General features: G+C 37.3%; 1 protein-coding gene across 9 annotated transcripts in view; it reads right to left on the reverse strand.

The window, feature by feature from the left end:
• Nucleotides 1-16,659, reverse strand: part of DIAPH2 (diaphanous related formin 2) — an 835,399-nt gene that overhangs the window by 382,460 nt on the left and 436,280 nt on the right. Inside the window, exon 24 of one of the 9 annotated variants that reach the window (XM_043492692.1) lies at nt 6,830-6,934. The exons of the other annotated variants lie outside the window; for them this stretch is intronic. Within the exon in view, the coding sequence (XP_043348627.1) occupies nt 6,876-6,934 (59 nt within the window). The 3' untranslated portion in view covers nt 6,830-6,875. Of the gene's footprint in view, nt 1-6,829; nt 6,935-16,659 lie in introns of those variants that run through there. 9 annotated transcript variants of the gene reach the window in all.

A 16,659-nucleotide genomic window follows, 5' to 3' on the forward strand; every position in this document is an offset into this window, starting at 1 on the left:
TTCACTGAATCCAGGTATATGGCTTAATCTCTCTTATTTTTAAACTTTGAACCTTGTAAAGATGGCAATACTTTTTTCAAGAAGCATGGAGGATTCAACTCCAAGTTGACTTTTGTTTAACTAAATTGGTTTCAACCAATTTTCCTTCAGATAATGGGATTGCAAATATATACACACACAACCTTAACTGGAGGGAAACATCTAAGCAGACAAAGTAATTTCACTGTTTGTTGGCTTTATTCTTCACTGCCGCGCTCATTGCCGACCACTCCGATGCACTGCTGTGTGCCTCACTCACTCTGAGTGGCTGAGCATTGTAATATCTTCATGAAAAAAAAGAAAAATGTGGTGCTGTCACTGTTGCTTATGCTGGGGCTTTTTAAATTCAAGTGTTCTTCTGTTCCCTCTGTTTCGTTATGATTTTCATCGAAAGGGAAAAAAAAACACTCAGAAGTTCAGAAAAACTCAAGTGCTAATTAAACTGTTGTGGAACAATATTATTCTCTTTAGTTTTATACTGACAATTTTAATGCAGATTCAATTCTACAGGCTTTCTAATCAGAATTCACTGGGACTCTCATTATTTCTCCTAATTCATTGAACAAGTCCATTCCCAGGGATCTAGAAAATGCAAAACATGGTCATACAAAAATAACATTTATTTCATGGAAGTTTCATCAGCAGTTTCACAAGCTGAAGGGAGTCCGGGGGGGAATCCTGTTTTGTAAGGAGTCCTTAGAGAGATTAATATATACTGTGTTTTTGTGTAAAATATAACTCTCTGAAAAGTTATCAGGCATTAGTTTGAAAGGAATAAAAAAAGTAATAAAGATTTGGAATGTGGAGAAAACAGCTTAAATATACTGAGCTACTCATCGCTTTTGGCTCTCACTTTTTATGATTTAGACAACAACAACAACAAAGGATATTATTATAGTGATGCCATTCAAGCTCTTCTAGTTAAACTTGCAAGAATTCTTGTTATTAAACCCTCTTTTCAGGGGGTTCATTACTCAGCTGTTAAAATTATTTCAGGGTGGTAACTAGGCATAGAATTCATAAACCAATGGACCCTGCAGCCCTTCTCCGTGAATCTAGAAAATCATTTAAATCTCTTTGAATTATAAAAAGCGTTTTAGAAAAATATTTTTAAACGCATTTTTCTGCCCTTCTGTTCCTCTAAATCCTAGAGGGCCAAATGATGCATTCACTTGCACACATGCACCTGAGGGCAGAAGTTCATTGTTTTAGCCTTTAATACTCTGCAATGCCATCTATACTTTTAAAAAAAATTGAAATACTGCCATTTAGGGTCTAATCTATTGCATACTGATGTTAAATGGCAACACTTCCATTGATTTCATTTAGAGCAGGAATTGTTAATTGGTAGTGTGGAAAACTCCTTTTTCAGGCATTGTGTGTAGCAAAAAATAAGGAATACTCTGGGTATTTTTTATTTTGTTTTGCCTTTTAGAAAACTCATTGCTGAGTAAATGTAAGTGTATTAATTATTTTTTTAAATCACATTCACTTAGTGTGTATGTGACAGTTATCTTGGTATAGCTCATCAATGGTGATGGGGTAAAGTAAAAGGATTTCTCATGCTTAAGAGATGATCAAATTGGTGGTGTCACCATAAACAGAGCTATTTTTATTTATGGGCATACTAATGTGTGCTAAACAGCAACATTTAAATATGGATTTCCAGACCTTTATTTACATTGATAAGGATAAGGCATTTCCTGTGTATGGCCCTTGGTTGTGGAGTTTGCTCTCTTTGGCGATCTCTGAAATCTAAACGAGTCCAAATTTTACCTCCTACATGTAAGGAAGTATAAAGACTCGCCTCTTTATTTTGCTTTTCGCTTATTGTCTTCTGCCGTGCTTTTTTTAATATATATATATATATATATATATATCTCAATAAGTATTGTTTTGGTTGAGGAGAGTCTCCTTGCTCCTTCCATCACAAGCCTTTAAGTCAGGATTTTTTCAAAATGATCAGTGTTAGTGATACCATGCTGAGAGGCTCCTTAGAAATGTGTGCATCATATCATTAAAATTCCTGGCATATAAGGTATCTAGATCTCTGTAAAACTACATTTCTAACACATTTTCTTAAATGTATTTCTTCTTCTATTTTTGATTGATAGCTGAACTTTTATTTGTAGAAGTTCTTTATTTGACTTTTCTTTTTTCCACTAACATTGTGTGGAGTGTTTAATATGAGTACAGCAGGACAGTAAACAGTCAATAAAACAGCTATACACAGCAAAATTAATCAACAAAACTATAGATTCAAAACAAAGCTAAATCTTTCTACTAGAAGGGTTATTACTCTCTCAAACTAATAAATACGTTTTACATACACATGAACCAGCGAGAACAGGTCAATTAAGGTTACCTACTCTAATACATGCCTCAGAGATCCTATACAGAGGGAGTGGAGGAAGAGCAGAACAGTAAAATATTGTCCCAACAATAACAGTGCTGTTGTAAAACATCCATGCTATAGCTCCCTAAATCCCCATTCTCTATGGGTGAAGTTTGCCACTTCTGCACACATCTGTGGTACTCCCACAGAGGAGTACTGGAATATTGTGTCCTGTTCTAGTTACCTTATCTAAAACATGCCGCAGAAAAAGAGCGGGGAAACACAAAATTATTATAGTCATGGAGAGACTTCTGTATGAAGAAAGACTGAAGAGAGTTGGGACTGTTTAGAGGGAACATGTAACAAACAATGGCATAGACAAGTTAAATGAGAATTTTTTGTTTAACCTCACAATTCAAGGACAGACTGAAATTGTTTGAAAGGCAGCACGTTTAAAATTGATAGAAGGACATACAATACATAAGAAGCCCGTGGAATGTATTGCTGCTAGATGTTAAGACGAGGATTATTAAATGATTCACAGTAAGATTAGACTTTTATATAGCTAATGAGAGCATTAACAATTACTTTAGATCTGATTTAGGGGGAAAAAAGAGAGAGAGAGAAAGCCATGCACTCTTGTGTTTTCAGCATTAACCTATCTAGCAGAATTAAAAAGAAAAATCCATTATGGGAAAGCTATTTCATAATTGTCAACTTTGGGATTTCTGGCACCTCTCTCTGAAACATGAAGTACTGGTCACTCTGAGACAGTGTACTGGATTATGGTAAGTGGAATACTCGTTTGATTCCTACTCATGCAAAAGTGCATGCGCTGCTTGAGCAGGTCAAAGATTCTGCTCCAGTTCTGATGATGGTCTCTTGAGGTTTTTTAACTTATAGTTGGAGGTGACACCACTGGTCTAAAGCAGGGGTCTCAAACTCAATTTACCTTTGGGCCAATGGCAGTCCTCAAATCCTCCCAGCGGGCCAATAAGGTCACTGAAGATGGTGTTCACACCACCTCCCAGACGGTTTCCCACCCTTTTCCCTCACTCCCTTGGCCTCATGCCGCCCTGGCTGACTCTGCCCGGCGACTAGTGATGCTGCCTCCATGGCTGACTCTGCCCAGCAACTAGTGATGGTATCTCTGTCCCTCTCCCCCAGCCAATGGGAGCTGCAGGGTTCGGCTCCTGTAGTAGACAACCAACAGTGTGGCTGCCTGGGTCACTCCACCGGTAACAGCAGGGATAGGGAATCGCTTGCAGGGAGCGGAGCGCCCGAGGTGAATGACACATTGCCAAGTGCAACCCTTGGGAAGGTCCCAGGAGCAGCAGGATGGAGCAACATTGTGGGAAGGGGCATGTGAATCTCTCCTGCCCACTCTCCCACCTCTTCTCCCCCAGCCAGCAGCCATGAGTGCCGGATGAAAGAACTTCTTTAAAAAGTTTCCATGGGCCGCACTGGGGAGGTTCTCAGACCATAGATGGCCCCCGGGCTGAGACTTTGAGACCCCTGGTCTAAAGAGTCACCATAACCCAATCCAAACCCAGAAATCCTAGTTGTTTAACAACAGTAGCTTGTTACTAGCAACTTCTCAATGCAATGCTTCTCCTATCTGAACTCTTTCTCCTCATCCCAGTTGGTCCTTGACTGATCTCTTTTGGAAAAGGTCCTATGACTCCTTTCATAGACCTGTCTTTATCAGGATGGACATCTGGGTCTTCCCAGTTAAATTCCATAAAGGAGTCAGCAAACACTTTTCCTGTTCCTAGGAATCTGCTTCAGCTATATAGGACAAAACTCTCTTTCAAAAAGAACCTCTCTCAGAGTAAGTCTCACTTCATCCAGAGGATTGTTAACCTTCATCCATATTCACAATTGGAGCTTACATTTTGGATACGTCTTTTGTTACTTAAACACAAACATTCAGATTTGAGCATAAACATGGTGGTGAAGTTTCTAGATTGCTACTGGCAATGTTTATTAGCCTCTCTACACCTGAATTCCTTAGTTACCACAAGCAAAACATGCCTCATTGGTATTAAGGGATCACAATCCCTCTCCCTCCACACTGTCCCAGAATCAATACATTATAGATGGTGTAAGTGTAGAACTGAGATTATTTTCAGCTGCCATTCTTGATCTACAGGCAAAGCTAAAGGAGGACTTTTGAAGTAAAAGGTGCGGGGGAGTTTTGTTTTGTTTTGAAAGCATTCCTGCCCATTGCTAAAACTGGAATTACAGCTGCCAGCTATGGACTTAGAATTAATATTAGTATTTATAAGAATCAGTGTGTCCAAATGAGTGGTTATTTTCTACTGTAACTGTACCTATCCGACTACATCTGAATAGGCTTAAGTAGCATATTTTCTCCTACAGTGGCTTTTTCTCCTCAGCCTGAATTCTAGAACTGGGATGCTGAACTCCCACCAGTATTAAAGCTAGAATTAGCACTTCTCCTAATGTTTCAGAATTCTTATCAAGAATCTCTTAGTCTTTAAAGATTTGTCATGGTTATATGAGGTGTGTTGTCTGTCCTAGTACTCTGATGTTTAATATGTGCTCTAGTGCTCCTTTTCTGTGTGGCCTTGAGCTAGTGATTTAACCTCTCTCTGTCTCAGTTTTGCCAGCTGACAAAATGTGATAAGAATATATAATCCACAAGGGTTATAATTATTATTTAATTTATATTTGCAAAGGATTGCATAATTCTACCAGTACTAAATTCACAGCCACTGCTTTTCACCTGCATAGTGGGAATGAGATGCAGTGTAGCTGTCTACACAATTAACTACTGAATGCAGACAGCCATAGATTCAATTCTCATTTCCTGTTTTGCAAGACTATCACTTCTGCAAAAGTGTTAATTCTAAGTGGTTATAATAACTTTGCCTTCACTATACACACACAATTAAAAAGAAAAATGAATGTATATGAGTTCAGAAATAATCAAGTGAATATAATTCATTATACAATACTAAATAGAAAAGGAGTACTTGTGGCACCTTAGAGACTAACAAATTTATTAGAGCATAAGCTTTCGTGAGCTACAGCTCACTTCATCGGATGCATTTGTTAGTCTATAAGGTGCCACAAGTACTCCTTTTCTTTTTGCGAATACAGACTAACACGGCTGCTACTCTGAAACCTACAATACTAAATGCAACAGTTTCATGGCAACTGCACCAGTATTGCCGATCTATGTTCCACCAAGGGCACCCACTTTAGGCTGCTGGTTTCCAGCCATCAAAAATCCTCCTGACGAGGGATTTTTAAGACTGCAGAGCTCCCTACCTTACACTGTTATATCTCCAGCAAGCCAGACTAATCAGGCCCAGCGCCTGCGCTTTGCTTTCTCTCTGATGACTAAAAGAAAAGGAGTACGTGTGGCACCTTAGAGACTAACAAAATTTATTTGAGCATAAGCTTTCGTGAGCTACAGCTCACTTCATCGGATGATCTCTGATGACTGTTACCGGCATGTTTCTCACAGTTATTTACTCCACAATTCCTTCTAAGCAAATTAATTTACTCTTAAGCTCAAAGCACTGCAGAAAAAACATTAACATAATAAAAAACTACACCATGTTAAAAAGATTACTAGAAATTACCCCCTACTCCCAACTTAGAGCTCTGGTGGGTTTTAGACCTTCAAAACCCCAAACTGAGTTTTCCCAGAGGGTTACAAGTTTACCCATCTTAGCTCCAGAACCAGATCAAAAGGCTGGGCAATCAGCTGTGTTATTATATAGCATGGGTCTTTGATGTTGGCCTTCTGTAACAAGGAGACAATGACCCTCTCCTCAAGGTGTAGCTTCAAAAGGTTAGGGTTTTGCATAACCAGAGTTGGGAAATTTTCCCAGGATTTTACTTATCCCAAAACTCCATAGTTGTCTGTCACATCTTCATTATAGTCCTCTGAAGTCCCAAGTATCAGGTCTGTCACATCTTGTCCTTAGAGGGGCTACATGCTATCCCATCCCAGAATAATGCATAAGTTTAATTCAAATAAGATCTTTGAAAGATATTGCAGGAAATTGCCCTATCAAAATAAGTACCTGGAAATTTTTAGTTGAAGACTAAATAAGTACACACAATAAGCATGTGAAAACATCCCTCATTGGTTCCAATCATATTCAAAGATTCATATAGTATATAGTGTATATCATTAGCGTCCTTAATGGTGAAATGGGGTTTTTCAAGAACTTTAATATCTTTGTATTCTTAAGGTTATTTTTTCCCCTTTGAGGGGACAATTTAAAACAAAACAAAAACAAAAACAAAAACAAAACGCCTGATCTTCTCAGACTTTCACCATCCACCCTGAAATATCACAAGACTCAATCAGATTTTGTATTATGTCACAAAGGGGGAACTTACGTTGGTTAATATGGTCCAAATTTTCTGCCGGTATAAAAAGGTTAGATGATTATTAGTTTTTTTTTTTATTTAATCAGAGTGCCAAGGAGCTCCATTCACAGACCAGGACCTCATTGTGTTAGGTACTGTACAAACACAGGTCAAAAAGATGGTCCCTATCCAAAAGGACTTTACAATCTAAGCATAAGACAAAACACAACAGAGATACAGACAGATTTAGAGAGAGAGTACAAGGAAACAATGAGACAATATTGATCAGCACAATAGGCAGTCGTTACAGCTTCAATGACTTAAAACAGAGCTGCCACAATTTACAACAGTAGATGTCAGTGAGACAACCAGAGTAAGTAAACAAAAATATGGAGCATTTTAAATCGCTGACTACCTGCTCTAATGAAAGTTGACATAATGACAACCCAGAAAAATGAACTCTTTTCTACTTATCCACAAATAAGTGCAGCATGAACAATAGCTTCCTTACACTGTACCATCAATATGCGCCCTCACCCCCTTTGAATGGAAGGATTACTTCTGGGTGTAATAGGAAAATTTGGTCTCAATGAAAATTAAATCCTTTGCTTTTTTTTTTTTGACTTTACTTCCGCTAGCAAGGGGATGTTTATTATTTGAATTTTATTTTATTTTATTTTTAATGGGAATAGTTATCCACTAGGAATAGGCTGAGGCCTCCAAATTATTACCCGTGAGACAAACATCCCATACATAACTACTTTTAAATCAATAATGAACTGAACTCTATCTCCCATGGCCAAACAAATACAAAAAAGTAAAAGTTTAATGTGTTATATGTGCAGATCTAAGTGTTTTGAAATAAGTATATTACATTCGTACATTTTTAGAAAGAGAGGTGGAAATACCTTAGTAACCCCTGTGTCTGCTTAGACAATTTTAACTGACAGCTGTAAAAATCTCAGAAGACCCCACAGTGAAAATTAAATGTCAGGTTTCAGAGTAGCAGCCGTGTTAGTCTGTATTCCCAAAAAGAAAAGGAGTACTTGTAGCACCTTAGAGACTAACAAATTTATTTGAGCATAAGGTTTCATGAGCTACTCATGAGCTACAGCTGTAGCTCATGAAAGCTTATGCTCAAATAAATTTGTTAGTTAGTCTCTAAGATGCCACAAGTACTCCTTTTCTTTTTTTGAAAATTAAATGTTATTCCTGTAACACAAGGATGCTTTTCCCAACAAAGATTTGAGAATTACAAATTAGTAACACCATTCCTTTTCAATGTAAAGATTTACTTGACTGGAAAAGTGAATAACTGTAAGCTGCGGAGGGGTAGGGTACTGGAGGGCAAATAATATAGCTGATTTCCCAAGCTGCCACTGTACACAGATACCCACAACTTCTCAAAACAAGCATCTTAGCCTAATAACCTTCTCTACCTTTCAATAGCCCCTGACAAGATCTCTCTCAAGCATTCATCATTTTGTAAGAAAGTACCAAATCATTGTATAGAAATAGTCTGTCTAAATCAACACTCAGCGAAACTGGTGTGGAGCTTAAGGAATGGAATCCTCAAGATGTAACCTGCCTTAATAGGTATGGGGACACTGTGCTACTACTCCAGAAGTTTGGGAAGAAGGAGTTCATGCACCATGCTGTTGCTTCTTATATGTGGGTTTGGGCCATTGGAGCAGCGTATATGTGTACAAGCCATGTTACTCCAGCTCCCCCTACCAAAATGTCCTGACAGTTAAGCAGCTCAGGTCCATATCACACAGAACATTTCGCATAGGCTTCATATCACATTCTTCCATAGATTCTTGCCCTTCATTTTATGCAAGGATGCAATGAATGCTGAATGTCTTGCATGACAAGGAAGAGCTAGAATATTTGATTCTATATATTTACTTCAAAACAGCGTATCTTTACTACAGCTATGCAACATGTTTAATCATTATAATTTTTACACAAACACAAAAACCACAATCTCTACCCATATTACATGTTAATATAGACATTTAGCTATTCCAAGTACTAGGTGTTAATTTTACATACAGAGCCCACACAAAATTAATGAAATAAATAAAGCTTGAAGCAGACCATATAACAGTGCTCCCTTAAGAAACACAGACTCTCCCTGCCTTTCAGTCCTCTCCAAAAGCCCAGGACTGTAAAAGAAGGTAGGAATTTGCAGTAATGCATGTTACAGTAACGAAGAGTATAATCGTAGACCCCTTCTCAAGATGGGGAAAAAATCTGTGGCAAGAACTGGATCTACTTTAAAGTGTTTCAAATCCCTAACACAGAAGACTCTCTGGTTTCAAAGAGCAACATGACAAAGTTTGCCTTAAGAATTATTTGTAAAAGTGCTTGGAGAACCACACACACCCTGACCTATGTAGCTATGACAATATAACTTCCAAGGACCAAGATTTTGATAACGTCAATTGAATTATGCCAAAATTAAATTTAGTCCAGTGGGTCTGACGTAAGATTTTTTTAATAGTGTGGATATTTAAGACTCTACAAATTTCATAGCTGTTTTTGAGAGTAGGTTAAAAAATCTGTAGTTTAAAGAAGCAGAAAACCACTGTGCCCTTGAACCACCATAGTCTCCCAATAGCTTATTAAACAAAACTAACTCACTAGAAACACAGTTAAGTGTATCTGTATCGCAAACCAGGATAATTATTTTGCATGTTGAGTGAGATGGCAAAAGATCAATCATAAAAAGTTATAGGAGCTGGAACTTGGGGTGCTGCTGCTCCCCCTGGCTTGAAGTGGTTTCCATCATATACAGGGTTTATAGTTTGGTTCACTGGCTCTCAGCACCCCCACTATAAAAATTGTTCCAGCACTCATGTACAAAGTAATTGCACAACTTCCTTATACCTTCACACTTTTGTGTTCTGCATACTGTTAAAATGGTAATAGAGCAAGGAAAAAATGTTTGCAAATTCAATAAAATTTTTTACAGTGTTCTCATTAACAGTAATGAGCCAGGTATTTTCTGTAGTAGTTAAGCAATTGCCATGAAAATTCCTCCTACTACACTACATTGTATTACATAATGCAGTGCACTATCCAAACATGATGATCAAAGCAGTTTTTTAAATTATTTAACAACTCAACCTTAGTACTATCCATATATCCTTATTTTCATAGTATGCAAAAACAAACAAAACAGCACACTGCAATCATAACATTTATACTTGAATAAATATCTTAAGAATTGCATGCTTTCCTGAAGTTTAAAATACCCTCCAATTTACAATGTCCTTAAAGGGCAGATCTTCAGCTGGTATAAATTGCCATAACTCCAATGATGGATACTAGTAATGACATAGTTCCAAGTACTCATGTTTTGAGATAGAAAGTAACTGCATAGGAAGCAGAAGAATTTGATACAGTCTTCTTTTTCCTTTGTTAAAATGTATTACATATACAATTCTGAAAAACAATGTGCAACCCAGCTTAGAAATACCTGAGAAAGAGATTCAGCTATTCTACAAAAGTCTTATGAAGATACTATGCATTTTAGATCATATAAAATTATAGGTAAGATAGATAATAATTTTCCAGAAATTGTGACAAAGAACAAGATGTGGACTTTCTTTGCTTAGCTGAGTAAAAATACACTTTGTATGCAAGTACTTTGGGGCTGGATTATCACAGTTAGAATAGTTAAAGGGTGAAATTCATGTCTGTGCAGAGTACCAGCATTAGGTGTGTGAACCACTTAAGTCACAATTAAGCACTGTTTTGAAGACTTAGACCTTGTGCTGTAACTCAGCACATAGTGAAATTCACTCTAATAGCCCAATTTGGAATTAACAGCTGCAGCGCTTACTATCATGAGTAGCCCCACATAAGTCTTTGGAACATAATACAGTACTAAACAGCATGTCTTTGCAGGATTGGCACAGATAGCCTCCGTTAAAAACATTTGCTGAGAGAGAAGCTTGGGCCAGGCTTACTTTTCAAAGAATAAATTTCAAAGGTTTACTGGACTAAAAAAGAAAGGGGAGAGAACGCCAGAGTTATCCATTACTTGTAGATTAAAGGGTTCAGAGATCAAGAAATCACAGAATGTTAGATCCTTCAACCAAAGGGGATTGAAGTCTCTCGGAACTGAATTTAGATGAGAAATCTGCTGAGACAAAGATTATAAATGGCAGAAATTAAATTTTAGTCTGAGAAATATATTTTTACTTTTGTTTGCTTGTAACCCTTTTTATCTTTATTCCTTATACTTGGTATCACTTAATGCTATGTCCTTTTGTTAAATACACTTGCTTTACTTTTACTGTAAACCAATTTAAGGTTATGATTAAAATAAGAGCAACTAAATTAATGAGCTACAGCGTATTGCCTCTTTAAAGGAGCAATAAAACTGAATAATTTCTGTGAGTGTTCCAGGAGAGGGGTGGACACTGCAGACAGACATCTCTTGAAGAGTTTGCTAGCAAGGCAGATAAGCTGTTGCGTCAGGAAGTTTGTCACACAGCTTAGCAGTTGCAAAACTCTCACTTGCTGGGCCTGAGAGAGTAATGCATTAACTCTCAATTCTGGAACCTCAGCCTATTGTCACATCAGTAAATAGTTTTGGCAAAATTTGGGACTGGGAGGGCTTTGGGGTCATTCTGCAAAAAGTAACTGGCTGGTGAAAGCCAGGCTGTGATCTGAATACTTGTGTGGCTAGCTGCTGAGCCACAGCAGCATAGCATTTAAGGTACCCAAAAAGTTGCAGAGCAGGAGGTGACAACCTCTTACTGGTCTGGGTTGAACCCTAAAGCATCACAACCAAAGAGACACAAATTCAGATATTTACTAATTGAAAACACAGGGAGGGGAGAAGATGGAAGATATGTGTGTGTGAAGAAATACACTCTAAATCCTCATAGGAAAAAGATAAACTTCCCTCATTGTCTGGGTATACTGCAAGAAGGACAGGAGACTTATTATGGGGTTTAATCATGCCACAACTTTATTATATAGATGTCTGGGACTACCCAGCAGATCAAGTGTACAGTGCAGGCAAATCCATGCTTAGAGACTTGCCCCACTCAGGTTTTGTGCCTTTATGCACGTTCGTGGGGATGGGGTTGAGTCACTGCTGCAATGCTGACCAGCAAGCACCTTTTACAGCAGTTTCTGACCTTCTTCTTCTCCCCCGCAACCACAAAGCAGAGCTGCCCTTCTTTGGGTAAGCCCAGACAAATTCTGCCCCCGTTTAGTTGTAGTGCAGTCATTTTCTACACAGTCTAAGTAATAACTTTGCAAGAACTGCATTTCTGAACAGTGTTTTTTTCTTCATTGGATGTGTCATTTTTTTGCATTTCAACAACAATATAAATAAAGACAATAGGGAAATCAAAATAGAAATATGAACATTATTTCTTTTGATACTACAAACAAAACAAAACCCACTAAACTTGTATGCATGTGCTGTAGTTTTTATTGTAAGCTGTAAAAAAACAGATTTCACTGGAAACCAGTTAGCCTACAGAAAATGAGTTTTTCCTAAGGAAGGTTAAATTTAAAGTCATAGATCTTGATTAGTTTATCTCAGGGATTCTCAAACTTCATTGCACCGCGACCCCCTTTGGAGAATAAAAATGACTATGTGACCCCAGGATGGGGGACTGAAGCCTGAGCCAGCCCGAGCCTGGGCTGGCAGGGGGGGAGGCAAAGCGGAAGCCCAAGGGCATTGGCCCCAGGCCGTGGGCCTGTAACCTGAGTCCAGACACCCAGGGCTGAAGCACTTTGGGGTCCTGACCCACAGTTTGAGAACTGCTGGGGATCAGGCATCTGCACTTTGATTCCAATACTGTGAAATCATAAATTTATGAATAACCTACCATAGCACTGCTTTGCTCACATTTATAAACAAAGATGCAATGAAGACCACTAACGTTTACTCCAGGAATTCATAGCATCACTACCTTGACAATGTATCCTTGATTACTCTTCAGTTATTCAGAATGTTCCATTGAGACATACGTTGTGGTATGCAGTTTCTCACTTTTCTACTATTCAAAGACAATCAAAGAACTATGACTATCAAATGCTTACCATTAAGTCTTGACAAGAAAATCATCATAAACGTAAAATAATAAGATAAATAAATAAATAAATAAAATCATTTTGTCCTTTTGCTAAACAAAAAGCTAAAGGGGAACAGATAACCTATTGTAAAGTTGTCACTGAGCTACAGAAAACATTATTATTGTTATTTGTATTGCAATAATGCCTAAGAATTCCAATTATTGGTCAGGACCCATTCTGCTAGGTGCTGTCCATGCACAAGAGACAAGAGACTGCCCTTGCACCAAAAGAGTTACATAGACTTCAGGTCAAGATTTAGTCGCCAAACACCCGATTCATCACGATACTCACCAAACCAAGAAATCCATTTATTACTTAATATACCTTTAGGTTTTCACTAGAAATGTTTAGAATTCTTCCATTATGACCATTTCAGAAAGGTAAAAGTTTTCCTGGAATCTAACATGCCAAAAGAGAAATACACTTGGAGATGCAGAAAACAAAACTATTTGCCTTCTCTTGGCAGAAGTAGTTAGCGCCCATTAATCCAAATTAACTCATCTGTATATTTTGACAGTTTAGAGAATCTGTCCATGTAAACTTGCGAAATTTTTTGTTTTGCATAATACTATTTAAGATTTTTAACATTTCTTGTTAATTAGAACATCAATTTGTTAGCAAGGTCCTTGAATGTAGCAAATGTACTATGTCTCGATACGTGTAACCAGGCCATCAAGGTGTCTTCAGCAGCTCTATCCTTGTGGCACAATGATAGATACTGGCAGAGCCACTAACTTGTAATGACTCTCTGTCAACCCCCAGGGGAAGGAGAGGTGTTACAGACTTTCTTAAAAAGAAAGAAGGGGAAAAAAAGACAGACATGCTTTCCGAGCAATGAGGCAGATCATGACCAGAAGCAGAAAGTGGAGCAGGAGGAGTGGAACGACCTACTTGCCGCTCCAAACCCAATGCCCACCTCCTGCCAAAGGACTCTGACCAAAAGGCGCCAATCACTGGTGAGGACTCTCCCGGAGGAAACTGCATTCAGGCGTGTTTTTTCCATAGATCTGTAAGTCTCTTGTGTAAATCAGGACTTGTCTTCACTGCTAGAAAGTGACCTCATGAAAACTACCTTGCATGATACACCCTTAGGTAAACGTGAAGACCAGGCACATTCGCTTCATTGCCAAGTAAACCACAAGGTAAACAGCCCTCTGAAGGGGTTTTTAAACCCTCCAAAGAGGGTTTTAAAACTGAAGTGTCTGGTCTTCACTGTGTTTTTACCTTACGATAACTTACAAATATTAAGAAGGAGAAAATGTGAAGGAAAAGGAGTTTAGGAAGGAACATAGTAAGGGGATAATGGAATGAGGGTAGTGGAGTGGATGAGAATACGGGGTCTGATCTTGGAACGGGTTACAGCGAGGACATGGCACAGGGGCAAGAGAGAGAACTTGGAAGCAGCTAAAAGGAAAAAGGAACAGCAGATGTGGAGGAGGAGGAGCATGAATCTATTTTTTTCACATTAAGCTTTAAAACATTTAAAAATTTGAATCTACATTTTAAATGCTCAAAGTTTTATATGAAGATAAAGCGCTCTGCACCATTTACTACTCTCATATCCCAACAGACATAACATTCACCCCTCTACATTTCCAATAGATTTGTTCAAAGCCACAGCAGAGAAATCTCACTATGACATCCCCAAAGATCTAGGTTCATCCAGATCAAGGCTCCTTGCTGTAGTCCTCATACACCAACATAATTTAAATTTTTGATGTTCATTTTAAGAAATAGAAAGTTAAATAAAGAGTTAAAGTTGAAAGTGTGTATGATGCAAGCCATCTGGCTCTAAAATATTTTTTTAGTACAAAAAACTATCTTTTCAAAAACTTAATTGTCCATTTCTGGAACTGAACAGGAAAAGCATCCAGCTTGTCACTGGCCTATAATTTCTTACCACGTGACATATCTTGTCTCCAAAAAATGCAAAATGATATGCATATGTTTCTATGAAGTCCGGTTTCCTGCTCAAACACCACATATTCAATAATCTCTCAGTGATTAGTTACTTTGACTCCTGTTTATATTTCCCAGAAAAGGTGCATAAAACTGCTTTTTAATTTGTTTTTGTTTTTCAAAAATCTTGAGGTAGGTTTTCCAACTTTAAAAAGATCAAGAATTTTGCTACCAGCTAACAGCAGATTACTGGAGATTTTAGGAAATGCATGACTTGCTCTCCTAATCCTGCTGACCTTTTTCATATTAAAAATCTAATTTCTGTTCAACTCATGTTTTATTGTTAATTTAGTCTTTAAATAAGTGAATTCTGTTTATTTTTTTTCCTAATCTTGATTTCTCTCTTCTGAATGAAAATTATTTCTGTGCTATTAAAACAGTTGAGCCTTATTTCTTTTATTTTGCTTAGGACAGAGAAAAATATACCACATCCACTTGTGATTAGCAAGGAAGAAAGCCAAACATAGGAAATCCTATACATATTTTTATGCAGTTAGGTTTTATGTGTAGCTCAATCTGTGGCATGGTTACCATCTAAAAACAGCAAGGACAAATCTAAAGTATTAGGCCATGACTACTACTGCTGTTTTACATCATCAAAAAGATGATCCCTTAGCTCTTATTTGAAATTCACACAAGTATAAGTTCCATTCCTCTAATTAGTACATGTGTGATACATGTATGTATGTATACATTCGTCATACATGAGTGATCCGAATGATTTTATATTTGAAGTCATTCTATAACTCAGAATCTCACTAAATGATAAAAACAAACAAAAAAAAGCCCATTAAATTACAAAAAGATCACACCATAGCCAGGATTTTTGGGGAGAGTGCAAAGGTATCCTCCTGCACACAAATCATGCTAACTAGACTGGGACAATGAAAAGTCACACATGATGGAACAGATGACCAATTATGTTTAAACAAAAATTACAGCAGGCAATTGCTGAAGCAAGTTGTATAAATACCATTCATTCTGCCAAAAAAAAAAAATCTGCTTTGCAAGTCAAAGTATAGAACAGCTCAAATGTGTTTTGGTCATGAAAATTTACAATAATTTATGCTGTTTATAGCAAACTTAACCAGCTTTTATCTTGTAGAATGGAACAAATTTAACTGAAGTGAAACCCATTTCAGATTTATGCAAAACCTTCAGATTAATGGTGACTTCACATCCATTAATATGCTTTTTTCTATCAGATGCAATGGTTTTAATTAATCTTTACTAACCCTTTTTGGTTTAATCCCTCAAGCCGACCTATAAAACACTAGAGGTTTTAAATCAAACTGTAAAAATCCTCAAAGCTGCAAGTAAAAGTGTTAGCCACAGGAGAAAACCAATACAGGATTTATCAAACATGTCTAGTAAACCAGTAAAGCTTTGTAAAGAGAATTTTTATAAAGAAAAGATAGATTAATTTTTAAAATTAATCTCTAGAAAATAAATTACACGGGTGTATCAAAAACATTTACAACATAAAAGATAATAAACTACAGCGAAACACTTGTTTTAATCTTAAAATTCAACCCTAAATATACTGTATATGAATAGAAATTGAGGTTTTGATAAGGAATTGCCAAATGGAAAAGATGACCAGAGGGCTAATACTTTTACTAGGTAGAATGAAAGTGAGAGTACTGTCTACACTTGTAGTTCCCAGGAAGTTTGTGGCTATCAATGGATCTGCTTAGATATAAAAACACACAAAACACATATTACTACAGACAACGGTGTACCTCTACAAAAGGCCATCACAAATATCCTGATAATACAGGAATTAAAAAGGCAATCAATTATGGTGAATAGTGAAATCTCTTCCTACTAAAAATGGCAACCTGGAGTATGCTCTTTATACATCA

Source organism: Dermochelys coriacea, chromosome 9 (assembly GCF_009764565.3).
Source record: "Dermochelys coriacea isolate rDerCor1 chromosome 9, rDerCor1.pri.v4, whole genome shotgun sequence".
Classification (NCBI taxonomy): Eukaryota; Metazoa; Chordata; order Testudines; family Dermochelyidae; genus Dermochelys; species Dermochelys coriacea.